Source organism: Peromyscus californicus, unplaced genomic scaffold (genome assembly GCF_007827085.1).
Source record: "Peromyscus californicus insignis strain IS unplaced genomic scaffold, ASM782708v3 Scaffold_15__1_contigs__length_86483966, whole genome shotgun sequence".
Lineage (NCBI taxonomy): Eukaryota > Metazoa > Chordata > Mammalia > Rodentia > Cricetidae > Peromyscus > Peromyscus californicus.
Window position 1 is genome coordinate 64,478,760 of NW_026294447.1, and position 27,210 is coordinate 64,505,969.

At 46.9% G+C, this 27,210-nt stretch overlaps 2 protein-coding genes and 1 long non-coding RNA gene across 3 annotated transcripts in view; 1 reads left to right on the top strand and 2 right to left on the bottom strand.

The window, feature by feature from the left end:
- Positions 1–22,775, top strand: part of Vipr2 (vasoactive intestinal peptide receptor 2) — an 89,128-nt gene extending 66,353 nt beyond the window's left edge. Inside the window, exons 7-13 of the mRNA XM_052739178.1 lie at positions 5,917–6,067; positions 6,769–6,829; positions 8,170–8,239; positions 8,641–8,732; positions 11,603–11,732; positions 11,799–11,840; positions 12,782–22,775. Of these exons, the coding sequence (XP_052595138.1) occupies positions 5,917–6,067; positions 6,769–6,829; positions 8,170–8,239; positions 8,641–8,732; positions 11,603–11,732; positions 11,799–11,840; positions 12,782–12,955 (720 nt within the window). The 3' untranslated portion in view covers positions 12,956–22,775. The remainder of the gene's footprint in view (positions 1–5,916; positions 6,068–6,768; positions 6,830–8,169; positions 8,240–8,640; positions 8,733–11,602; positions 11,733–11,798; positions 11,841–12,781) is intronic.
- Positions 11,868–27,210, bottom strand: part of Dync2i1 (dynein 2 intermediate chain 1) — a 120,714-nt gene continuing 105,371 nt past the window's right edge. The window contains exon 22 of the mRNA XM_052739173.1: positions 11,868–12,058. Coding sequence (XP_052595133.1) covers positions 11,995–12,058 — 64 coding nt within the window. The 3' untranslated portion in view covers positions 11,868–11,994. The remainder of the gene's footprint in view (positions 12,059–27,210) is intronic.
- Positions 19,559–26,989, bottom strand: LOC128111040 (uncharacterized). Its single transcript, XR_008218445.1, has 3 exons — positions 22,782–26,989; positions 19,766–19,814; positions 19,559–19,665 (listed from the first exon to the last, which is right to left on the bottom strand). It is a non-coding gene; the product is annotated as an uncharacterized LOC128111040 (long non-coding RNA).

Here is a 27,210-nt window from a genome sequence, read left to right on the forward strand (position 1 = left end):
CAGAACGAGTCCATGCATGAAGAGGCCTCTTCCTGGCCAGGGGAGGCTGGCAGAGCAGCTCTTCCATGTGGCTGGAGGCTACACAGGTTCTTCAACTTCTGGGCAGCTTGCATGAGGCAGAGCAGTTCATCGCTGGGGATCAGAACAGGTTTCTCTTGGGGTCTGCAGATCCAAAGAAGGCTAAACTCAACCTGAGTCCTGCCTACCTGGATGAGGGGAGTGGATAGGCCACAGCCCTAAACACTACAGCAAGTCCCAGACAGACACCTGGACAGACAGGCTCTCTCTGACAACTGAGTATCTGGGGCAATGAGAAGATAGCAGACCAATGGTCCAGGCTGGAAGCTTGACTAGAGAGATCTTCACCCCACATAGCTGATGTCAGAATGAAAGAGGGTTGAGAAGGCAGGAAATGAGAAGAAAACAGCGGATGATATCACCCACATATATGTGCAGAGTGTATACAAAAACCTGTGCATGAGTAAACACATTTACAAAAATGTGTGTAGATATACACATGTTCAAGACATTGTCCAAACACATGTGTACACGCATCACAAGCACATCTGTGTGCACATATGCACAAGCACTCCAGACACGTGAACATGCACATGGGTATATACAAAAACAGAGGCTCTCAGACAGAACTTTAGTCTCTTAGGAGTCTGCTACTCATTTGCCTGGACCTTGTAATTCTTCCTTGCTATCCACGCACTGACCTAGAAGGGCAGCAGCAGACCCCCATGGATGCCAGTGTTAGGAGGTTTAGTGACCAACGTTGTGAAGTCAGAAGAGGATCCATGTCACTCAGGACTCTGGTCCTCACAGATCACACTGGTTAGTAAGCAAAGGGAAGGAGACGAGAAACAGTTTTTCTGACACCATTTAGCGAGAACATGGCATCATCATAAGCATACTTCTGTGCCTCCTCCTATATAGATGCCCTCGAGTCAGCTGTGCCCTGCTCTCTGCCATCTAGGTCATGTCATGGCCATCACATGGTGCAACATAATTCATCTGACTGGTTCCCCAGCACGGACACAGTCTTGATTTTGCATGTTTCTGTTGTATCTCCAGGCATGCTCTTCCACACATCAATGTGTTTGTGTCTCTGTGAGGTGCAACTCACAGGTGGATTGGAGCAGTCATCTTGGAGCATCTCAGCAGCCTGGGCAGTCATGCCAGCACAGACACTTGTTCTTCCTATTCTGGAAGCCAAAGGGCCTGCACAGAAACACTGACAATTTGGCGTCTTGTAAGGGTCATAAACAACCCACTTTTCAACCAAATCCTTATCACCAACCAAAACACCTCCTCATACCATCACCTGGGGGCTAGAGTATCTTGCTGTCTCAGTAAAGATTTCTATTGCTATAAAAAGACACCATGACCATGGCAACTCTTATAAAGGAAAAACATTTAATTGAGGTAGTGGTTTACAGTTTCCGAGATTTAGTCCATTAACATCATGGCAGGGAGCATGACAGCTGGAAGTATGGTGGAGTGCAGGCAGACATGGCTACATCTTGATTAGAAGGCAACAGGAAGTGAACTGTAACACTGGCAGTAGCTTGAGCGTAGGAGACCTCAAAGCCCACTCCCACAGTGACACACTTCCTCCAACAAGGCCATACCTCCTCCAACAAAGCCACACTTCCTAATAGTGCTTGGGGGCCATTTTCTTTCAAACCACCACATTCCACTCCCTGGCCCCCATTGGCTTGTAGCCATATCATAATGCAAAAAAAATGCACTCAGTCCAACTTCAAAATTCCCCATAGTCGATAACTGTCTCAAACTTTTTTCAAAGTCCAAATTCTAAACTCTCTTCTGAGATTCATGGCAACCTCTTAAATGTAATCCCCTATAAAATTAAAATTAAAAAAACAGATCACATACTTCCAACAGATAACAGCACCTGATAAACATTACTGTTCCAAGGGAAGGGAGCATAGTGAGGAAATACTGGACTCAGAGTGCAAACTCCAAATTCTATGTCTCAATATCTGATGTCAAAACACTCTTCAGATCTCCAACTTCTTTCAGCTTTATTGACTGCAACTCACTTTTTTCTCTTGGACTGGTTCCTCTCCCTGTTAGCAGCTTTCCTCGGCAGGTATCCTATGGCTCTGATCTCTCTAATATCTTGGGGTCTCCAAGGCAATCCAGGCTTCAAGTTCACAGTTTCACACAATGGCCTCTCTGGGCTTCCATTCGGGGACACCCCTGACATATGCCTGACCTCAGCGGCTTTCCTTAGTTAAGGGGGACAATTCCATAGCCCTTCCTGCTATCCTTAACTCCAGGACCACATGGCTGAAGCTGCTAAGTTCTGCAGCTTGCTGAGGCTAGAACATGGCCCTCTCGTTCAATTACATCTTCTCCAGCTTTCTGGTTTCCATGGTTTTCTTCACTGCCTGAGTTTGGCTGTTCTGGAACTTGTTCTGTAGATCAGGCTGGCCTCAAACTCAGAGATCAGCCAGCCTCTGCCTTCTGAGTGCTGGGATTAAAGGCATGCATCACCATACCCAGCTCTAAGATTTTCTTTAAACTTGGCTCAGTGGGATCTTACCCTGAGGTCACCACTCCCTTTATTCCATTTCTTAATCCATTTATCTCCTTGAACACAGGATTTAGCTCTATTACACTTCCTAGTGCCCTTTTTCTCAATCTGTACATTTTGTATTTTTATTTGCTCATCTTACTCCTTTTCATTATAAATCTTCATCAGAGTTAACACTAATAAACACATGACAGAGTCTATATTAGACTATTTTGAGATTTCCTATGACAACAGATTAATCCAAAACTCTTCACTTTAGCCTCAGGCAAACTCTTCAGACAAGGGCAAGAAGCAGCCACTTTCTTCACCAAAATATCACAAGACCAGCCTCTAGGCCACATACTAACATTCTTCTCCTCTGAAACCTCTTGATTCCCCAAAGTTCAAATCATTATCAGCACCACTGCCTTCCATGTTCCTATTAGTATGTCCCATTAAGCAGTACTTAAAGCATTACACTGCTTTCCTAACCCAAAGTACCAAAGTCCAAATTCCTCCAAACAAAAACATGGTCAGACCCATTAAAGCAATACCCCTGTCTCTGGTACCAACTTCTGTCTTAGTTAGGGTTTCTATTGCTGTGAAGAATAGCAACTCTTAAAAAGGAAAACATTTACAGTTTTAGAGGTTTAGTCCATTATCATCATGGTGGGGAGCATGGTGGCATGCAGGCAGACATGGTACAGGCTATGTCTTCATCAGAAGGCAACAGGAAGTGGACTGAGACACTGGGTGGTATCTTTGAGCATATATGAGACCTCAAACTCCACCCCTACAGTGACACACTTCCTCCAACAAGACCACCCCTACTCCAACAAAGTCAAACATCCTAATAGTGCCACTCCCTTTGAGGGCCATTTTCTTTCAAACCACCACACTTGCAGAGGGCAGATGCATTTTAAATTGTAAGCAAATAAGTTGACTGCTTTTTGAAATGTACCAGGAGAACTATGACATGATGCTTTCTTTCTCCTTGGTGCCCAGTGTCCCTTTCAAAGACATTGCCAAGAGCAGCCATCCTTCTGGGATTCTCTCAGCACCCCGCCCCAAAACATGATGCTATCTTTCCTCGACAAGTTTGCCTATTACCGTTGTTTACTAAAATGAGCCTTTTATGTTTCTGTTGCAAATGTATTTCCAGATTCACCATTTGTCAGTTGCATTTAGTGGTATTTTGCTTCCTAGAAGTTTTCAGTATTTTTGTAAGCTCAAAATGTCTTCTTGCCTTTTAGCATTATGTTTATATTTGGTTTTCAGGTTTCCTATCTTGATTAAGAGATATTTATTTTCAAATTTGTTCATTTATGTCTTTAACACACTTGTAATTTACTCATTTTGTGTTTTGAGGTAAGGTAGCCTTTATCAAATGTCAAAAAAGCAAGATACATTTAAACAAATCATCACTTACAAGACTCATCTCTCAAAGATTTTTAATTTGTGTCACCCACTATTGCAGTTTCATGCCTGGGTGGTTGTGACATTTATGCTCAGGATCTCATGATAGACCAGAGACTGCTGAAATCTTCACTGATGAAGATGGACAGGTGTCTGACTGTTCCTAGAAACAGAAGACTTTCTGTACCTTAATTTCATTTGGAGAAAAAGGAGTCAGCAAAGCATGAGACTAGGGAAATGTGGAACAGGCTGGGGTATGGGTAGAATTCAGCACGTTAAGGTCAAGCCCCTCATGGCCACTGAGGACATCTGGAAAGGCTTCCATGTTTCCTGTAAGTACATCTACCCTGTGTATGGTGTAAAATATATAATCGGTATATTCCAACATTTGCTCTCCCTTCACATAAGCAGGGATTTCATAAACCAGGGATTTCAACTTTATAAGCAAATGGGAAATTACTGCTTCTATAGGGGAAAGAATATCACTTTCAACTCCATTCTCTTCTATCTATAAAGATGTATAACTATAAATATACACAAGTAGAAATACATATATGTGGATAATATTGTATTATGAATAGGTATATGCAGGATGGATGTATTTTATGTATAGAATGGGAATATATTCAAATGCATGTGTTATATATATGTGTGTGTATGTGTGTGATATTGTGCTCACTCATATAGGTGAGCACAAATTTGTATCTGTACATGGGATGTGTGTAGCTACAACATACACATATATATATGAAAAAGATTGCAAAAGAGTGGGTATTTAAATTTTGAGAAATTAATTAGAGTTGGAAATAAAGTGTAAAATAGGAGAAATATAGCAAATGAATTATTTTTCCTAAGAGTTTTAAAATGGTCTTCACTGGGACAAGGGGATTAAGTATTAATTTAAAGGTTGTCAAGTTTTTGTTTTTTTTTTTAACTTTAGGAACCTAGCTGTGACCCACTGTTTTCTCTTCCCAAACTTCTATTATCTATTAAGGAAATGACGACAGTCTGTCAGCCCTTTCCAACGTTGATCCTTTGTTCAGATGTGGGGGCTGAGGCCAGGGAGCTGCAGGTTCACTGGCCATAGGCTACCCTTTCCCCAGCATCCAGCCACTGACAGCCTCCAGGCATCCTGGCCCTTCCCCTGTACATACCTCAGGTGTGCCTAGCATCGTCCTCACTAGTTTGTTCTGAACTTGACACAAGCTAGAGTCATCTGGCAAGTGGATTACCTCCACCAGACTGGCCTGTGAGCATTTTCTTGATTGATGATTGATACGAACCAGTCCAGCTCACTGGCTGAGCAAGCCAGGAGGAGCAAGCCAGTCAGCAGCACTCCTCCTGGCTTCCACTCTAGTTCCTGCCTCCAGGTTCCCGCCTTGAGTTCCTGCCCTGACTCCTCTTAGTGATGACTTCTCTAGAGAGAAGATAAAATAAACCCTTTCCTCCTTGAACTATTTTTGGTCCTGGTGTTTTATCACAGCAATAGAAACCCTAAGACAAACATCCCACCCATCACTTCACCCAGCAAGTGCTCTCCTCCACTGCATGTCCTGGAGAGGGTGGGCCTCTTGAATGGGCAGTGAAGGAAGAACTGAGGTAAGGGCATGTCTGAGGGGCCAGGAGTAACACAGCATGAAGGAGGACCACGTAGGAGGAGGTATGTCTGAGCCTGGTGTCCAGGAAGGTAGCCAGTGACTGGCTCCCAGGAACTCTCTGCCTGTACTTCTCTCTTCAGAGAAGCAGAGGCTCCCTGCAGATGGTCCCTGGCATTGTATATACAATGGGCTCTGCCCCAGTAGAACACATTTTTGGCCTCTGCCAGGACAAGAAATTAACAACATCCCTCCAAGTCAGTACTCTGGCTTTGCTTTACAACTCAATCCAAACAGAGAACAGCTCTGCCTACCATAACTATTTTTACCAATTGGCACATTCTCTCACTTCTCTGGTTCCAGGTCGGCTGCAAGCTCAGCCTGGTATTCTTCCAGTATTGTATCATGGCGAACTTCTACTGGCTTCTGGTGGAGGGTCTCTACCTGCACACCCTCCTGGTGGCCATCCTTCCTCCCAGCAGGTGCTTCCTGGCCTATCTTCTGATTGGATGGGGTAAGGGCTTCATACTCCCCATCTTGATTCCCTTGATTCATTTGGCCAAAGTATGCAGGCTTCTGCTCAGAACTCCACACCCTCGGGGATACTAAGTGGTCACCTTGGGTGCACTGGGGATTCCATTGATGTCAACTAAGGACCTGGCTTAAATTGCTTTAGCGTTCTACCTCCGTTCACCACCACCCCCCACCCGCCCGCCAGCGTGCACACGCACACCTTGACCTTAAATGAAACTGAGCTACTGACAAGTAGCAAAATAGTTGTTCCTACCCCCTTTTCCCTGTCAGTTCATATTAACAAAGGAAAATCAGGGAGGATCAGACTAATGGCACATCTACCCGACGGCAGGAGCCCAGCCCTTCCCAGAGCAGGGAGGGATGGAAGCTTGTGTGGCTTGGAGGGGCAAACATACAGCCACTAAGGCATCATGGAGCCTGTGAGCATGGCTCCCTCTTACCTGGCCTCCCTGTCTTTAGGAGACAGGTTTCAGCCCTGTTCAAAGCCTCAACTTTCAGACATACCTTTGTGGCCTAATAAGGTGTAAGTTCACATACTGATGAAGACATTAAGCGAGAGCTTGCATATGGTCCTTTGGTTGCAAATTCTTCTTTGGAAGTTCTGGCTCTTGAGTACCAGATGTGTGGGGAGGCTGTTCCTCATCAATGAGATTGAGCCAATCTGATGGGGTCTCTCCACAGGCATCCCCAGTGTGTGTATAGGCGCATGGACAGCAACTCGCCTCTCTTTAGAAGACACAGGGTGAGTGCTGTGTGTGTAGCCACACCTGTGAAATAAGGTCTTCCAGTGCTGGTTGAATATCTGGGAACTAAAGAAGCTTGTATGATTAGAGGCAAGAAACACTTTCTGCCAGTCAAGACATTTCTAGGCAGCATTTAGCACCCTGTGATTAGCAGACAGACGCGTGGATGGTCGTGGGCAAGACTCACTACACGTTCCAGTGTTTGGAAGACATGAGAGGTGAAGATCAAGCCAGGCCTGTGGTTTAGCTAAAACTGGGACAAACCAGGCAGAATGGGTGATATTTTTCATGACTCCTTGGTGTCACGAGAAGAGTGAAGCAGGAATAAGCAGGTTTGGTGGGGGGAAAAAAACAACAATAGAAAACATTGAGATCAGGCTACCTGGCTGCCTGGATGACCTCTGTGAGCAGCTCCTCCTTCAAGAACTTCTGAGCCTAGTGGTAGTGACACATGCACTCCTAGCCTAAATGTCTCCCACAAAAGACCCCAGGGCAGCAACTGTCCGCTGAAAAGCATATCACTCTGTGAGTGGATGGTCTAAAGCAACCTCTTTAGCCTTGACTTCACACTGACAGTGGAAAGAAACCCCTCAGCTGGGGTAGCTGGCCCAGTCGTCACCCTGGGGTCAGCTGGGGTAGCTGGCCTAGTCACCCTGGAAGGCTGGAAGGCTCTCCATGCTCTGTGGGTTCCTGAGAGGATGAACACAAGTTCTCAGAGCCGGCTCAACCGCCTGTGTCACACTGCCAAACTGGGGTCCAAAGGCCATGGAACTCTGCCCTTGCTGGAACAGTTAGCATCCACTGTGGGCCGTGGATACCAGAGCGGGAAGCCTTACATAATCATGCTTCTGCTGGAGATCAACCTTAAGGAAAATCAGGCCCACTTCAACCACTCTCAAGGCATAGTTTTAACTCTGCCTTTAAAACACAGATGCAAACAACTGGGGAGAATATGTATTTTCAGAATGAAGAAAAGCCCTCATGATATCAGGTGAAGGGAGAGCTCATGCCTTGAGTTAAAATGGCAGCTTTGAGACTTGGGCACCCTGGAACTACATGCCGTCCCTCCCCACCCCACCCCACCCCCACCCCCTGTTAGCAGACTGTCTGGATGACTCACCAGGGAGAGCTGCTTCACTCTACATGCACAGCAGTTAGATCTAGTGAGAGGTGACTGGGAAATCTGAGTCTGATTGACAGATGGAAAGAAAGGTCCAAGAAGGGGGAAGGTTGGTTCTGTGCGCTCCATGTGAGAGGTCAGTCCTCAGCTGAACACTTCTGCACAGAGCCTGCTTTGTAGGTTGATTCAATGTGACACCAGTTTCTTTCTCTCTAACAGTTGTTGGGACACAAACGACCACAGCATCCCCTGGTGGGTCATTCGGATACCCATTCTAATTTCTATTGTAGTAAGTAGCTGCCTATGGAGAGGCTCTGATCTGCTCTTCTTTTATGTATCTGCACTGTGCAGAGTGCAGCCACCATACGCCACTGTGCGCCAATGGCTACCGCCTTCCTAAAGAAGGGCCCCATCACCTCCAGGGCAGTTCCCAGGGAAGGGTGGACTCTGAGGGGTGAAGATCAGAATCTAGGCCTGAAGGAGATGATAATAGTCAGTTGCACATCTCCAGCTGCTCAGATAACCACAACTTTATGCAGTAGTGCCCCCAATGCCCACATGAGGTCTTCTTTGGTGCAGTGGGCAGACCTAGTGCCTGGGGTAGATGGTGGCCAAATCCTGTACATGGGTGGTCAGGGATAAGATTGAAGGTACCCACAGATCAGGTAGCCCTTTGTTGTCTCTGTGCAGGTCAACTTTGCCCTCTTCATCAGCATTATAAGGATCTTACTTCAGAAGCTAACCTCCCCAGATGTCGGTGGCAACGATCAGTCACAGTACAAGTGAGTATCTGCTGGTCCAGCATGAAAAATATACATCGAAGTATGTGGAGAGCAGACAGTGCTAGACAGTAGGTCTTCCAGGTTCCTAGATGGCCTAAGGTACCACTGACACTGACATTAGAGTCTGCTAGCTCAGCATTCAGAGGGGCCAAGAAGCCGTGCTGATAGGATGATGGTGCTAAAAAAAAGGGGGGGGGACCTTTTCTCATGTTTGAGAGCATGCTAGAGTCTTGGAATGAGGGTGTTCCTTACATGTATGTCCTTGCTCTGATATCACAGCTTGTCATCTCCCTTAACCACACATTATTCTTCATATTGTCTGTCTCTCCTACCAGATCCTGGGGCTGGCATCTTGTACTTGGACCTGCCTCAGTAATTATCTAACAAGCTGTGCGTCATGGGAAGGGCACAGGGCAGAGGTCAGGAATGTCACCAGCTAATTTATGATTATCCAAGGAATCCATAAATTACCTGTAATTCACAAATTAAAAATAGACTCCAACTCAGGTGTGACCTGAACATAATGAGCTCAGTGCTGGTGTATTTGATGCAGCTCAGGAGCCTAGGCTTAGACGAGGCTGTGCTGCATCTCTCTGGCCAGGTCATCAGCTCCCAGGCACTTGGAAATTACCACCTACATCCAGGTTCCTTCCCATCCACAAAAAAATAAAGCAGCATCCATGTGGGTGCTGAGCTGAAGAATGGCTGAGCAGGAGGGGGCCTTCCCTATATTCTGTCTCCTCCCTGTAAAATAGGATGGATGTTTGCCTGTTAGGTTTGAGAGACAATTGAATTAATCCTTGAAAGACATTCAGTGCCTGGCACAGAGAATCAAGAAGGGATTGGGTGGGCATTTAAGTCTTAGTTGTGCCATGCTGTGCACAAAGTACAAGGAATAAGTTTCTATTTGTGGAAGAAATGATCTACACATAACAAGGTGTAGGCTGCCCACATGGTGCTTGATAAGAGACGCTGGTCCCCGTGCATCCCCCCTGCAGTCTTGAAAAGCAGGGTGGGCCTTCTTAGTCGCCCTGCAATTGAATTTGGACTTTCAGCAAATCTTGTTTAGTGTCCGTGCTGACCTTTCCTCTGGGTTTCTGGGGAGTGTTTGTTAAGAAGGTCTTGAGATGGATGCTTTTATTTTGGAAACAGAATTATATGGGGTAATGAAGTCTGTGCTTTCCAGGGTGATGAGAAGGGCAGAGGGCTGTGCTTCACCCCTTGGGTTGTAGCAAAGAAGGACTAAGGACCTTCCTTTCCCGCAGCACGTCCCTAGAGACAGATGGGTAGACAGGTCATGTAAATGACCTATCAGCAGCTCCCTTATAACCTCAGCTAAAGGAATGGTGCTCCGTAGCCTAGTGACCCACCATGCTGATGCTGAAGGACTTGGGCACAGAGCCTTGAGGGTGCACATCTGCAAGGTAGCAGCTGCACTGATGTCTTGTTGGTAGGGATACCTTCCTCTTGTACCCATGACCATCACAGAAAGGACCAGGCTTCTGTGCAGGCTATGAAACAGGGGAAATCCTGTCCTTGGACACAAGATGTGGAGAAAGGCACACACCTCTAGAACTTACCCTGTGTCTTAGTTAGGATTACTATTGCTAAAATGAAACACCATGACCAAAAAGCAAGTTGGGTAGGAAAAAGTTTATTCTACTTACACTTCCACATCACTGTTCATCACTGAAAGATGTCAGGACAGGAACTCAAACAGGGTAGGATCCTAGAGGCAGGAGCTAATACAATCAGCTAGGCCTTCCTTCCCCCATCAATCACTAATTAAGAAAATGCTGTACAGCCGGATCTTATGGAGGCATCTTCTCAGTTGAGGTTGGATCCTTTCAGCTAACTAGCTGTGTCAAGCTGGTGTAAGATTAGTCAGAATACCCTGTTCAGTGTGGACTTGAAGAGGATACCTTTAAAAATAAGTTAGGGAAAATTGATCCCCCCCCCCCCCCGTGTTAGGAAGTGATGAGAGAAGCAAGAGGGACAGGAAGCAGGAGTCTCCTGCTTCCCCTAGCTGAATCGAGATGGGCTGTGTGCTTAGAGATACTCAGCAACCAGGAGAGGGCTCCCACTTGGCTGCATACCCTCCAGGTGGTTTCTCACGAGCACTCACTCCTGGGCAATTGGAAGCACCTGAGGATGGTAAGCTAGATACCTGGTCCCTAGTATGGGGCTCATAGAACATGATGAGGACAGCAAGCCTCACATGTCATAGGCCTAGAGCATGGGTTCTCAAAGTCACTAGGAACTGGGCAGAAATGCAGATTTGGGGGCTGTTGCCCCGCTGTCCCCCTGTTCCAGAATTCTGATGAGGCCTGAGCTACAACAAGACCTCCACATGGTTCGAACGCAGTCGAAGTCTGGGAAGCTGTGGTTGAGATAACTCAGCTGCCAGGAAAAACCTGATCCGTATTGACTGGTGTCTATATCAGTAAGCAAGGACCCCTCTATGTGTTGGGGGGATGCCTCATGCAGTGCCCCCTCCCATTGCTAAGAATGGAGTCCAGGGTCCTTGCTCATAGTAGGCTTTGTCACTGAACAATAGCCCAGCCCTACCAGAATGCATCTGTTCAAGACTAGTGTGGCCCACTTGTTGGCACTGGTGACAAAGGACCGTAAGTCCCCTAAAGCTGGTGAGCCACACAACACGCCCTGTAAGAACCTTTTCTTCGTGAGTAAAATCACATAGCCACATTTGCAAATTCTGCCCAAATGTGCCAAGAGGAGGGTTCACTAAGTACAAGAAAAGTAAGCACCTGCGTGTTCCCTGACCACTTCAGACGCCCCCCGCCCACAGCTCCCACAGTCCAGAGTGGGAGGAGCGAGCAGCTCAAAGTATCATGTTCTTCTTCTACCAGGAGGCTCGCCAAGTCCACACTGCTGCTAATCCCACTGTTCGGCGTCCACTACATGGTGTTTGCTGCTTTCCCCATCGGCATCTCCTCCACATACCAGATCCTGTTTGAGCTATGTGTTGGGTCCTTCCAGGTAAGTGTGGGAGGCGCTGTGGGCACTGCAAACTGTGGGCAGCTCTGATCCTCTGTCTCTTTGCAGGGCCTGGTGGTAGCAGTGCTATACTGCTTCCTGAACAGTGAGGTAAGTCCTCTGTCAATTGGAACTGAGCACTGACACTGGGGTCAGGAGTGGGCCTCATCACCCACCTCTGCCCAGCTGTGCCCCACACAACCAAGGCCAAAGTTGCTGTCCCCAAATCCCCACTTGGGAAGGCTTCCACCCCTTCCAGCAAAATTTAACCTCTGTCCTCCACCAATGTCTTCTTCATGGTCAGCACCTTACTCTTCCACAACCTGCAACTGAGTCCAAGAAGTTATGGTGTTAGTGGGAAGGGCTGGGCCTCATTGAGAGATGCATCACTTTGTCCCAAGACAAAGTCAGAGCCCGGTTCTCCTTCTGTGACCACTCCCTTCCATTCTCCCTTCAGTCTCCAGAATCTACCCACCCTAGGTATTGGTGACTGTTCCTGTGACCCTCACCTGATGACGAGCCCCTTCTTCTAGTCACTAAGAAAGGCTTTTACAGAGCCAACATCCATGCCCCCTTCCAACACTTTCTTCACTCAGAGTCCTTAAAGGGGAAAGGTGTTGATGATGGTCCTAAAGGAGCCATGGGGCTGTGCTGAGGCAAGACGGGCCCCCATACTATATCAGACTCCCCAATATCCCTAAGGCTATACCTTTTCTGTCTACTCCAGCTACTTACAGCCCCATGCTGCATCAGTATAACCTCCTGGTGTTTGGCATTCATACGCAGCAAAACTCGGCCCATCTCCTACAGCTCTGTGTTCTGCCTGCCCCTCCTCACTCACTCAACACCTTCCTGAGGATAAAACTTCTCTCCAGGAACCAGTAATGGGGGTGGGCCAGAGCACCCATCCTGTGGCTACTAGAGAAGAGTTTAAACCACACCAGCTGTGTGCTGTTTGCTGTCCAATGGGTGAATCCATGCTGCTTGTCTCTTTAGAGAATACATGAGTTCCTGCATTCCAAGCTGACCCTCATTAATTCCCTCATCCCCAGGTACAGTGTGAACTGAAAAGAAGGTGGCGAGGCCTGTGCCTGACCCAACCTGGGAGCCGGGACTACCGGCTACATAGCTGGTCCGTGTCCCGGAATGGCTCAGAAAGCGCCCTACAGATACACCGTGGCTCCCGCACCCAGTCCTTCCTGCAGACAGAGACCTCGGTCATTTAGCGGTGTCCCTCGAATGGAACTGGCAGTGCTGCTGGGTTTGACACATGTGTTTGCTGGCTTCCTCTGCTGCTCCAGATGCCTGATGCCTTACTGGGTCAGCCCTGGTCCTTACTCTGATCCTCATGTGTAACTCAATCGAAACACTAATTATTATTGTCAAACTCCAGCCTTTAATCCATCCTCTTCATAACATGGCTCAGCCACATAGGCAGGTCTACTTTCAAAGACAGCAAGAAAGCCAAGTGGCCTTGATCATCAAAACTGGAGCCTGGTACCTCTGAAGAAGACGAGGAGGAAGTTTCTGGTTCCCTGCCTCCTGGCAGGGGGAACTGGGTCCAGAACCAGCTGATCATCACCGCCCTGTGGCATGCCTGTGGATGTCTATGAAATTCCTCCTCAATCTATGACCGACCAGGGAAACCAGCTGACGGCAGCCTTCTCATCCTAGAAGCTTCCTGGTCCCCACGGCCTTGAGTTCTGTGCTGTGGGATGGGCCTCTGCATCTGGACAGCCACACCCTTGCCACTCCCTGGACCGTTTGGTAGTGACCAAAGACAAGTCAGGGACAATGTTCCTGGTTCAGTGGCCAAGCCAGGAGCTCATATCCTCCTGGTCACTTGGCATCTGCTGCTTCCTACAGGTGATGAGCAGCTCTGGATTCCAGGCTGGCCCATCAAGATGGAGGCCCTGGTGACTTGTCCATACAACCCAGGGATGTTCTCTAGGCAACAGAAAACTGTACTCTTTTTGAAGAAAGTCAGCATCTTAACATTGTTTAAAAAGAGAATTATTTTCTCAAAATATAAGATGACATCAAGCACTCCTTTCTAATATTTGCCAATAATAATTCTTACTGTTCCTGTTATTTGTGACTGTGGACAGGCAGAGCAGGGAAGTTACAGCATGGTGAAGGAGCAGTTGAAGAGTGAGAACGCCTGTCCCTGCAGTGCCCAGAGACCCTGAGAAGCCACCCAGGCCCGGTGCAAGGGCTGTAGGTTCTGGACCTGGTGTTCTGACACAGTCTATGTAACCACACACACACACACACACACACACCCATACACACACACATATACACACACACATACACACACATATACACACGCACATACACACACATACACATACACACAAACACACACACATACACACACACACACACACACACACACACACACACTTGTGCATGCCAAGGATAAGAGCTGCCAAGTATTTTTCCTGTGGTTCCTGTGGCATGTAGATCCCAGGCAACATGAATGTCAGTGATCTCAACAATTGTTTCAGGGCCAGAGGTCTCAGGGTCATGAAACCACAGAAGTAAGAGCCCCATTTCCAGTTCTCTAGAAATAAAACCAGTACATGGGGACTTCAGGACAGCAGAGAAGTGAGTATCTAGAGACTAGCTAAAGCCCAGTAGCCAGACTTCTGGCCGGAATGTCTGTCCCACAGGACTGCCCCTGGAGTTTTGATTTCATCAACTCTTTTGTTGTTGTTGTTGTTGGTGGTGGTGGTGGTGGTGGTGGTGGTGGTAGTTGTTGTTTTTCAAGACAGGGTTTCTCTGTAGCTTTGGAGCCTGTCCTGGATCTCACTCTGTAGACCAAGCTGGTCTCGAAGTCACAGAGATCTGCCTGCCTCTGCCTCCCAAGTGCTGGGATTAAAGGTGTGCACCACCACCGCCCGACTCATCAACTCTTAACAAGCCCCCATTTTGACGGCAGCTGGATTGGATGGACAGCTCAGATAATCTAGAAGACACCACTAACCTGCTACCTCCCAGGGCTGCAAGGCTAGAGAGCAGGTCATGGGGAGCAAACGGCTTAGGCCAGGCACCCCAAAAAGAGGTGCTGGTGTAGCTGTAGGTGGGTGCTACAAGCCCTGGTACGAGCCTTGCCTTTCTTCACCCAGAGTCATCACTGCTTAATACAGCAGTTCTGGGGAAACAAAGTTCCTTCATATCTGAAAGTGTCCTATCAACAACCAGGCATGGTCACCCTGGCATGACTCCAAAGAGACACGTAGGACCCGTGAACACAAGCAGCCGTCATCCGATAAGCAGTCACTGGTCACACATGGAGCATTCCAATGTGCAGGGACACCATCACCTCGGCCCAGCATGTGCTAACACTAGACAGAGCTGGGCCTAGGTCTTCTCCCTGGTGAAGAGATGTGCTGGTCACAAACTCGCCACTGCTGGAACTGATCAGTCGCAGATGCATGTGAACCACATGGTCAGCATGTGATCTTACGTGTTATATGTGGAATATCTACAAACTGCGCCACAGAGTGGAACTCAGCTGTATATAGACTGCAATAAACATAATTTCATTCCGTGTGAGTTTGCTACGGACGATGGTGAGGTTCCAGAACCTAGCTGTGTGCTACTACACCTCTTGAGTGCCCTGACTCCGGACCATCCTTCCTTACATCCTCATGTAGGAAGGTGGGTCTGAAGTACACGGGTTGTGTAAGTGGCGGCCATGAGGATGTGCCCAGCATACCTGGCTATTCCTACCCTGCAGCCCTAATGCCCTCCCTCAGTCCTACAGAGCCTAAGCCTTGTCAACAGAGCAGGCTGAAGTGTATGTGTGTGTGTGTGTGTGTGTGTGTGCTATGCCCACAGTTATTTATATATGTGTTTAGTGTACCTAAAGAACATGTTGTACATGCAAGTGTGTATGCTCATTTGTAGGTGGGTATTCATGAATGTGTATGGGGTTCACCTATGTGTGCGTGTGGATGTGCTCAGGTATAGGTCTGTGCACATGTGTGCTTGTCTGTGGGTACTTGTGTATTCTGACCCTTAGCCCCTAGGCAGATAAAATGTTTCTGCTCCACATTCAGCATGCTGCTGAGTGTGTAGTCACGAACATTCTACACTGCCATCAAATTCTCAAGAGCATGAACACAGAAGTGATCCAGAGAGCTTCTGAGGAATTTCCTCAGAGAAAGCAGCAGGAAGAGAGAAGTGAGCTCTGCTGGGCCCTCTAGGATCACAGCTGTCCTGTCTGATTAGGGATGCTCAGAATGAGGTGCCCAAAGCAGGGCAGTTCTGTGGATAGGCCCAAGGGAGTCAGCCCGCTGGGACAGCTGGGAACCACAGTGAGAAGCTTCTCCATCTGTGAGAAAACATGAGCTTTCCTTTCTCACCGAATACCGGCCATTTTCAATCTGCTGCTTCAGATTATAGGAACTTCACAAAAGAGATAGGAAGCTCCAGCTCTTTGGGCAACTGTTATGCAGAAAATGGAATGCTTGGAGACTGGCCTCCAACCCCAGAGGTAGCCCTTGAGAACTGGATGCTGGTCCCGGGCCTTTCAGTGCCACACAGACAATTCCCTTCCTCTCTCCTTCCCCCTTTTTACTCATTGAAAGTAGGTCAAGCTGCCTACAGGTTCTTAGCCAGCTTTGTTCAGGCAAGCCAGAGTGGAAGTCTTTCCCTTGCGAACATAGGAAACTTCATTTTTTCTTTTTCAGGGCCAAATCTCACTATGTAGTCCAGGCTGGCTTTCAAGTCTCCATTCTCCTGCCTCAGCCTCCAGAGTATCTGAGATCAGAGATGTGTTCTCCACTGCTACCTCAGAGTACAGTATTTCAACAACTGTATTTCTGTTTCCCTGAGTATTTGCCCACTATGAGCTACAGGTGGAACACAGAATTGAGGGCACTCATCTCTGGGCAAGCTTGGGCCTGGGGCCTGGAGCCTGGAGCCTGGGGCCTGAGGTCTTGGGCCTGGGGCCTGGGGTCTGGAGCCTGGGGCCTGGAGCCTGGGGTCTGGGGCCTGAGGTCTGGGGCCTGAGGTCTGGGGTCTGGGGCCTGGGGTCTGGGGCCTGAGGTCTGGGATCTGGGGCCTGAGGTCTGGGGTCTGGAGCCTGGGGTCTGGAACCTGGGGCCTGGGGCCTGGGATCTGGAGCTTGGAGCCTGGGACCTGGGGCCTGAGTTGGCAGAAGGCTGCCCCTGCCACACTTAGAGGTGCTAAGAACTTGGTAAAGTCAGCCCTGTTGGTATTTTCATTTCTTCCTAGGGCTGCTTGGACAATATTCACTAGAACATTCATGTCTCTAATAGAGAGAGACACTGAGTGTTATCTCTACAGATGTCTCCTCTAACTCTGGTTTAAAGTAGAACCTTAGCCTGGATGAGTGGGCAGCCTCCCTCTACTCCAGCTATTTACAAACGACAAATGAACTCTTCCATTATTGGGAAATAGGGACAAGGACAGGAGAGGCAGCTCGGGAGGTCACAGCTCTTCACACTGTCATCCTCACTGCCAGCAGTGTGCTACACGGGGACTCGGACCACACAAAGGATTTGGGACATCTTTTATATAGAAATGTGTTCTTTTTAGATGAAAAGAGGCACACCCTTCCTTTGTGTTCTCTGGAGAATTAACAAGGAAGCGGAGCAAGTGGCCATGTCAGCAGGTGGTCACCTGGCCGCTGAAGACAATCTCTCTTCTGGACCCTGCAGGGAGGACACTCACCCCCCAAGTCTGTTTAGGACCTTTTCAAAGGCTGCTTCTATTGAACAGCTGGAGCTGAAGATAACGCACTGGAGGATAATTACAAAGCAGGGGCCAGACAGCTCTCCATTTAAAAGTCAAGGTTTTCATAATCCTCACATGTGGAGTTTTATGTAAAATCTCAAAAAGGAACAGAAATGCAATGCCCCTTCAAAATCCTAGCTATTGTGGTTCAAATAATGTAGTTAAAGTAAAATATGTAAACTGTGGATTTTTTAATCATAAAAAATTATTACCCTCCTTTCAGCTTTAAAGATACAGTATGGTAAAGCCCCCGTGCTGCGGCTTGTTAGGTGCTGATTTTTCTATTGCAGGAGTAGGGCCTTTTTGTGACACCATAGTAAGTATTCTTACATCTACAGCAGCTGACGGTTCATCTAGGTCCAGTGTATGAGAGTTGCCACATGTGGATTCTGAACTCATGTACCTGACTCCCGGTGAGGCCTGCTCATCCTAGGGCCTTCAGTTCATTATCCCCTGGCCCTCACCCCCTGCATCTGCCTCTTCCCTCTCTCCACAGCTCTGCTTTGTCAGGGAGATGCATGCGCTGTGAAAGTGAGAGTCTTACAGGGAGGGAGGAAGAGCAGCAGAAATGGGCGGAGCTGGAGGGTCCAGGTGACACTGAGTGGTTAGAGCTGATGGTCCATGTGTCACTGTGAGGAAGAGGCAATAAGGAGAGTGACCTGAAAGGTTAAGAGTCATTGCCAGACAAGCTGAGGAACAGCAAAGCATAGCCCAAGATATGGGCAGTCAAGGGATTAAGGGCCCAAAGGCAAAAGAGAAAGTAGACACAGTCCCAAAAGCAATCAGGACCTCTACAGCATAGCACTGAGCATGGGGTGGTGGGTGGGTCAGGAGTTCAATCCCAAACCAGCCCTGGCCTCTCAGAGGCTCCATCCAGGTTCAATACAAAACCCTTGCGGCTGCCAATAACCCTGGAGCAAAGCAGCCACACCAGAATGTGGAAGCAGCTAGATTGCAGGGAGCCCACAGTGGGTCAGGGCTGCACTTGCAGGACAGTACGGCAGCTAGACCAAGTCACTGGAGCCAATGACTCCACAAGACTCCACAAGATGCTCCAGTGACAGAGACTCCCTGTACAGAGGCAAAGGTAACATGTTCCAGGACAGATGAGAAACCTTCACCCAGGCATCTTGGAAATGCACCCTACACTTGGTCACCATGAGGACCTGCCCGGCTGATCTAGAGCCACCATGTGTCCTAGAATGGAGTTGTTGATAACCATTTTACCAAAAACTGGAAAAGGCAAGAAGAATAAGGAAAATGATGCACACTCCAAATAAGTAAAAGAAAATTAAACCTAGATGCTCTGATGGCCTATAAAAGTGACCTGTACACAGTGGCAGTGACATTAATTTCAAGCTATGCATAGTATGATGAAAAACAACTTGGTGGGTTTAGTACAATGAATTATCATAATATAATGTAATACCCATTGTAACTCACAACATATTAGTTCCCAAGTTTATTTACTCTAAATTTTTTAAATAAACTTCAAAGTGTACATTACATTTAACCCAGTAATTTTATTTCTGGAAACCTTTCCTAACAATACTCCAATTTAAACATAGTCATTGCAGTGATAATTAAAAACTGAAAATAATCTAATATTCAATCATTAAAGAATGAATAAATAGTTACTGAGAATATAGAATAAAGAGCCTGGCATTGGAGCCCATGTGAAGAAGGTGATTCCAAGGACTATGTCCTATGTGCCACCTCTGACAACCACATGCCCTCAGCAGTGTGTACTGCTGCACCCTCAGAAATGAGGTCAGGACCATGGGAAGAGTCATCCATACACAGAAGTACCAGCTTGCTGTACTCTGTCACCTGAGAGCATCTACCAGCACGGAAACTGCTTGCTCAGCCTGAAGCCTGAGACTTCCACCACTGCATTCCTCACAGTAATTAACTCTGCCAAGTAAACCATGAATAATCGACACAAATTACATGATCTATTTACTCACCTAGCAATGATATTACATAATGCAATGAAGGACAGACACTTTTGATCAGATAAACTGCAGAAATGGAAAGCATGGCTTATTCCACCCAGAGGGTTGTCATCTTCATACCTGTAGACCACACCACTAATCAGCATAGCATCTCTTTGCAATATAGACACCTTCCCGGCACTGGCACCCCTTCCTGAGCTTGGCATCTTCTCCTGCCCAGAAAGATAAACAGCCAGTTCATCAAGAAACATAACGCTAAGTGTGTGCGCACAGAACTTACATATACATGATCGGCGTCGTGGTCTGTCTTACCTCTCACTTTCCTCGTTGTAACATATGAATTTCCTTAGCATCAAGGGAACTACAACCATGAGGGAACAATGGTTAGGAAAGGGCATGCTCTTTGCTTACTTCTGAAAATAAATATCTACACATTTTAGGTCTTTATGAACCTGCATTTAAACTAAGAGCCAATAGTTGCTTTGGCCATCTTGTGCATCAAGAACTTGTACAATGAGCTGGGCAGTGGTGGCGCATGCCTTTAATCCCAGCACTCAGGAGGCAGAAGCAGGCAGATCTCTGTGAGTTTGAGGCCAGCCTGGTCTACAAAATGAGATCCAGGAAAGGCACAAAGCTACACAGAGAAACCCATTGTACAATGAGTCTTTGCCCCAGGATGCAGAATGAGGCTGTGTTTAGAGATGGATTTTACAGAAGTCACTGAGTCACAATAAGCTCAGTATGGTCCAGCATCACTCTTTTGCATATGGACACCCAGTTTTCCCTGCACCAAGCTGAAGAAGCTGTTCTTTCTCATTGGATGGTCTTGGCATCCTGTCTGAGGAGCACATGACCACAACTAGCCATGTCTGCAGGGTTTGGTTCTGGCACTGGTCAATGTGTCTATCCATACGTCAGAACTGTACTGCTGGTTATTGAATCTTGAGATGTGTTTGAAGCTCAGCTTCCTCCTTTTTCAAGATCTCTCTGTCTCACTAGGGTCCCTTGGTATTCCATATAAATTTTAGAATGAATTTGAGTGAGGCATTGAGATCTTCAGGTATTATTGTATGGCTGTCTGTGTCTTCAATTCTGTGAAGATTTCCATTGTGTCATAAATGTATGCAATTGTTTTGTATGTTATTATACTGAATCTTTAATGAGTTTATACTTTGTCTCTGTATATTTTTCTGACTTAACATCTACCATCTTTCATTCACACACTGGCCTTGGCTTCCTATTGGTATAGCACAGCTTTTCTATCCTTTTCCTTCTGGACCCATCTGTGTTTCTTGATCTAAATCAAGTATCCTATGAAGAGTCCATAGCTAGGTCATAGGTTTGATTTTTCTCTGTGTAGCCTTGGCTGTCCTGGAACTCCCTCTGTAGACCAGGCTGGCCTTGAACTCACAGAGATCCACCTGCCTCTGCCTTCCAAGTGCTGGGATTAAAAGCATGCAACACCACCTCCCTGCCATTTTTGTGGTTCTTAGGTGTCACAGTTGGGCAGGACTCAACAGTTTCCTTCCCTTGACAAATTGCATAGTATTTTCTGGTACCATGAAAGCTAAGCCACAGAAAGAAGGCTTTCAGGTTAGATCCAGCTCAGATAATTGAAGTCCTATATCCTAAATTACGCAGTGTCTTCAGCAATAGGGTTTTGCCTCTGAGAAGCCCCCAAGGGCAACAGCCATAGTCTTTATTATTTTTGGAGTCACTTGGAATACACTGGTCAACCATTCTCAAACCTGGTACTGGGATTTTTGTTAGTCTATAGTTCTTGTGGGGAACATTGCCGAAATGATCCCCAATGGTGTAGCTTCCTTTAAGATCTATATATGAAGGTGTGTAGATGAATATATATATATATATATATATATATATATATATATAGAGAGAGAGAGAGAGAGAGAGAGAGAGAGAGATGGAGATGGATATAGATATATGCATACACTTATATGTATCATGTATGGTTTTAGGTAAACAGAAAATAATACGTTTCCTAAAGGTTTTATCAAGCACCCTTAGTGTTGTTTGTACCTCCTCTCTCTTCTGTATCAACCTCCTTCTCCCCTCCACAGGTGGAGGCTCCTCTCCATTTTTCCATAGCCCCGCTTCATATCACCTGTATCATGGATCCCCTCTCAAGCCCCATCTACCACAGTCCCCTTCTACATTCCTGGTTTCTTCAATTGCTCCATGTTGCATATTCATATCTGAAGATTTTGGAGCTTAGAACCACATATGAGAGGGAACATGTACCATTTATCTTTCTGAGTCCATGTTACCTCACTTTGTTCTATCTTCTAGGTCCATCCATTTACCTACAAATTTTAAGATTTCATTTGTCTCTACAGTATGGTGATGAATAGTATGCCATTGTATATATGCCACATTTTCATCTTCCACTCATCTGCTGTTGGACATTTAGGTTGTTTCAATTCTCTGGCTATTGTGACTATAACAGCAATGAGCATGGCTAAGCAACTATCTGTAGAGTAGGATGCTGAGTCCTTTGTGCACATGCCAAGGAGTGATATAGCTGGGTCATATGGTAGGTTTATTTTTAGTTTTTTGAGGATTCTTAATACTGATATCCAGAGTGCTACATCAGTTTTCATTTCTGTAAATGAGGGTTCCTTAAATTTGCCCAGCAGAGTCCAATGGGATACTGAGGAAGACAGGTGTCCAAGGCTGACTTTTAGGGTGACTGTTCAGACATAATGTGAATGAGTGTGAGCTAGGTTGCCACCATTCAGAAAAGTAGACTTTCAGGAAACTCTAAGAGCAAACAACAAAGTGAGCTGCTACAGCCCACCTCTGGTTTCATTTCTCAGAAGGTGGCCCAGCCATGGAGGCTACCTTCCATGGAGTCCCGTCCCTCACTTTGCAGGAATCTGGTCAGTAGTTCTCCAACTCTCCTTTTTATCTTTAATTTAATTAACTTTTTGCAGTGCTGAGGATCAAGTCCTTGTGAACACTAGGCAAGCGCCCTACTGCTGGACCACAGTCCCACCCTCTGTCCTTACCTTCTTTGCACTCTCTTCTCTGTGAGGGCCTTGGGCTATGTGGTATCCTATAGCCAAACAGTCACATGTGCCAGCTCAGCCTTCCCTTCCTCTTCTCATAAAGCTTTAAGGTCACCCTCTGGTCCTTATCTAACTCAGTCACCTTCCAAAGGCTCTAATCCAAACATCACCAACCTGACTTTGGGGGATGAGTCTCTAAGACATGAACTTTGGGGGACATATGCAAATTGCCCCAAGAAAGCCCCTGGGGGAAGCTGTCTGGTCTAAGAAAGAGCTAAGGAAGTGACACAAGGGCTCACCTGGCTGTTTGTCAGGCCTCTTTGCGTTTCTTTAAGCAACTCTTTCAAAGAGAATCTGTAATAATATGAAATCATTAAAGCAGAAGCATTGGTTTGCTGTGGATTATGCTCATTGTTAATAAAAAAAACTGATTGGCCGATAATAGGGCAAGAACAGGTTGGGTGAGGCAGCCTGACACAGAGAGAATGATGGGAGAAGAAGGGGCAGAGTCAGGAGAGATGCCAGTTAGCCACCGAGCAAGCAGGACATGTTTAAAAAAAAGGTAACAAGCCATGAGCCACGTGGAAAAGCATAAATAGAAATATGGGTTAATTTAAGTGTAAGAATTAGCTAGTAACAAGCCTGAGCTATTGGCCAAGCATTTATAATTCATATTCAGCCTCTGAGTTAGTTATTTGGGACCAGGCAGTCGGGACAGGAAACGTCCAATTATACTGGCTCTTTTCAGCCTGTTGTTGAGACTTCTGTGCTCAGGTTTCCTGCCCAATGTAGAGTTCACTGGGCAAGTCAGGCCCTGAGTGAAACCTCCAGGACTGAGTGAGAGAGCAAAGTGACCTCTCACTCAGTCAAGTGGAGTGACATGAACAAGCAAGTGAAGGACCCAGCCAAGCTACAGGTGAGCGATGCAAAAAGAACATTGGGAGTGTGGCCAGCAGGTCCTTCCAGACACAGAAATAAGTCAGGAAACCCCTTATATTCTGCAGTACCTTGGGAATATGGCACCTCTGAGACAGGACACATGCTCCCAGACACATGCTGCCATTGTCACATGACACATCAGAACAAGCTGGCACCAGCTTACCAGGGGTGAGCAAACTCATGTGAATAGGCAATAGTAACCATTTTAGGCTTCAGGAGCACGAGGTTTGTAATAGCCATAGGAGTTGGGATGCTGTGGCTGGGCTGGTCCTGCTGTCTAACGCCTCATCATAAAGTGATGTCCTTATTAGGCCTCATAGTTTCCACCTTCACCCAGTGGGTCCAATTAAAACCAAATCTCTCTTTGGAGAAAATGGGTGAGCATTCAATGGTACCTGTTAAAAGTCAAGACTGGGTGGGAGAGTCTTGTCTTACAAGTCCTGGGCAAGTCCTGCCTGGCCCAACTCCCCCTCCATCCCCAGAATAAACCTGCCTTACCCAAACACAAACTTTACATAGGATCTGGTCTGAGCTCTGAGATCCCCAGGTACAGGTTCTTAGTATTGAGCTATGCCTGGCATTGGGGGAGTCATGAGCCTGGTATAGTTCCTAGGTGCCAAGCCCTAGAGAGAGTTCTAAGACATGCACCCTCTGAGTCTACTTTAGGTCCTGGTACTCTGTGATGGGGGAACGTCTTTCTGTACACTGAGAATATGTGTTTCTCTGACTGGTTGATAAATAAAGCCGTTTGGCCTATGGCAAGGCAGCTTAGAGTCAGGCAGGAAATTCAAAGGGAGAGACAGGAAGAAGGTGGGTGGGGGACACCAGCCCGCCACCCAGGGAGCAGCATGTAATGGCACACAGGTAGAGCCACGGAACACATGGCAACATATAGATTAACAGAAATGGGCTGAGTTTAAGTGTAAGAGATAGTCAATAGTTAGCCTGAGCTAATGGCCAAGCAGTTTTAATTAACATAAGCCTGTGTGTATATACTTAGATCTGAGTGGCTGCGGACCGAGCAGGACACAGGAGAAAACTTTCAGCTACAACCCTGAGGCTCTATGGGCAAGGAAGTTGAGTCAGCCAAATCCCCTACCCTGTACTACATGACCTGGATCTTTCATGGATAACTCCTCCCACACTTGGTCCTTTATTCCTGGCAACATAAATCCCAGCTGGGACAACTAATAAAGACTATAGTAAGACCCAGAGCTGCGTACAGCGATTAGAGAGAACAGATGCTAATGCACAAGAGGCTGTTTTTCTGCAGCGCTGACCTACTTCCTGGGATGACAGTGTAAAGCATGGCCAATGCCCACAGACTTGTGGCTGGGAAGTGTGTCTGAGTGGAGGCCTGATTAATTGGTACTTTGCTTTTCCACTTAAGCATCTAATGAATTATTAATCTTCATTGGAAATATATAAATTCCAACTTCTCTCACAGCTGGAGGACCAGGGAATTTGTCTCAAGGTGAAAGCTGTGAGAACTTTGAAAAGTGAGCAGTCATCAGTGGGGGGATGATGACTTCCCCCATGGGACAATTCCAAGTGTCTCTGAGGAGGCAGAAGGAAGCACAGCAAAGGCCAGCAGGGTGAGCAGGGTGGGATAAAGGAACAACATTCAGGCCTAATCCAAGTGTCTGGTGGGTAAATTATTGTGAACAGCAGCATGTGCCTGTTCTAGCCAGCACAGGGAGATTAATCTGGTCCTGGTCAATGACTCTGTAGGGTGACTACACTACAGGTTCCCCTCCTTGGGGTGTTCCATGTGCCCCCCAAAGATTCCTCAAAAACAAGCCTATCTTCAGAATGTGGCTCCCTTGGGATGGTTCCAGAAAAGAGAATTGCAGTAAGTCATTCTTTAAGGACTAAGACCCCATACATCAGAAAGCCTGTGCCCTCAAGGTCATGAGAGGCTCTGAAAAAACTCCCAAAGGGTAGAAACACCACAGATGGGTGGAGAATGAAGTTCGGTGGTACGTGCAGATTCCTTCACAGGACCAACGGGAGAGTCTCTTCAAAGCTGAGTTGATAGGTTTACACCAGTCAACGAAAGAAGAGCAAAAAGGGAGAACTGAAAAGTCCAGTTTACTTTAAAGCAATTCTGCTCATGATCTTGCATGAGGCTGACACACAAAACAGGTGTCCCTGTGCCTACCACTGTGAGTTCTGTGAGAGCTAGACTACAGTTGTCCTGGTTTTATGAGTGCCTGGCAGATAGTAAACATCCCCCCTCCCCCCACCATATTTGTTTAACTATATATTTAAAGATCTGAAGCCCAGAAGAGAAAAGAAGCATCTGAACATCGGAGTGAAAATAACAACCAACTGTGGCCTGCTTTGAAAGAAAGTGTTAGATATGGAGGAAGATAATGGGAACCTCCCCACACATCTGTTCTGCTGGGAATCAACTCAACTCCCCTGGCTCCTCCCCTGGCTCCAGCTCTTTACTCTGTGCTTGGGGGTGATCTCTCTGAAGTACAAGGTAATGACATTTTCCACAACACTAAAGAGTGTTGCCACTGGACAAGTCTTGTGTGCCCCGTTTCCAGAACAGAATCCACAAGTGGAATCCAGGGAACTAGGTCTGCTGTGGGATGGTCTGTATGTCAAATGTGTTGCTCTGATTGGTCAATAAATAATACACTGATTGGCCAGTGGCCAGGTGTAGCTAGAGTTTTCCTGCCTGGCCCACAGTCAGGACAAATCTCTGACACCCGCCAGTCCCACAGCCATTCAGACCCGACCAAGTAAACACAGAGACTTATATTGGTTACAAACTGTATGGCCGTGGCAGGCTTCTTGCTAACTGTTCTTACAGCTTAAATTAATCCATTTCTATTCATCTATACCTTGCCACGTGGCTTGTGGCTTACCGGTACTTTACATCTTCCTTGTCCTGATGGCGGCTGGCAGTGTCTCTCTCACCCAGCTTCCTGTTCTCTCCATTCTCCTCTCTGTTAGTCCCCCCTATACTTCCTGCCTGGCCACTGACCAATCAGTGATTTATTCATTGACCAATCAGCAACACATTTGACATATAGACCATCCCACAGCAGCCAGGCAGGAAGTATAGGCAAGACTAACAGAGAGGAGAATTGAGAGAACAGGAAGGAGTGGGGAGGCACTGCCAGCTGCTGCCATGACAAGCAGCATGTGAAGATGCCGGTAAGCCACGAGCCACGTGGCAAGGTATAGATTTATAGAAATGGATTAATTTAAGATATAAGAACAGTTAGCAAGAAGCCTACCACAGCCATACAGTTTGTAAGCAATACAAGTCTCTGTGTTTACTTGGTTGCGTCTGAGCGGCTATGAGACTGGCGGGTGACAGAGATTTGTCCTGACTGTGGGCCAGGCAAGAAAACTCTAGCTACACTAGGCCTAAAGGAAACTATTGATTCCCTGAACCAATCCACTGGACCAAGTGGTCCCTGATCCACTGGGCCTACAGCCAAGTAGAAATCGGGAGGCCCCTGATAAGACTTCTGCTTCTAGCCTGAAGAAACTACACCAGGCATCATGCCGCTCTGCCAAGGCTGCCCAGATCATCCTGCAGTTTCCTGAGAGATTTGTGGCTGGTAGAGGGCAGGTAAAAAGGCAGAGGAACAAAAAAAAAAAAAAAAAAAAAAGGCCGGGCGGTGGTGGCGCACGCCTTTAATCCCAGCACTCGGGAGGCAGAGCCAGGCGGATCTCTGTGAGTTCAAGGCCAGCCTGGGCTACCAAGTGAGTCCCAGGAAAGGCGCAAAGCTACACAGAGAAACCTTGTCTCGAAAAACCAAAAAA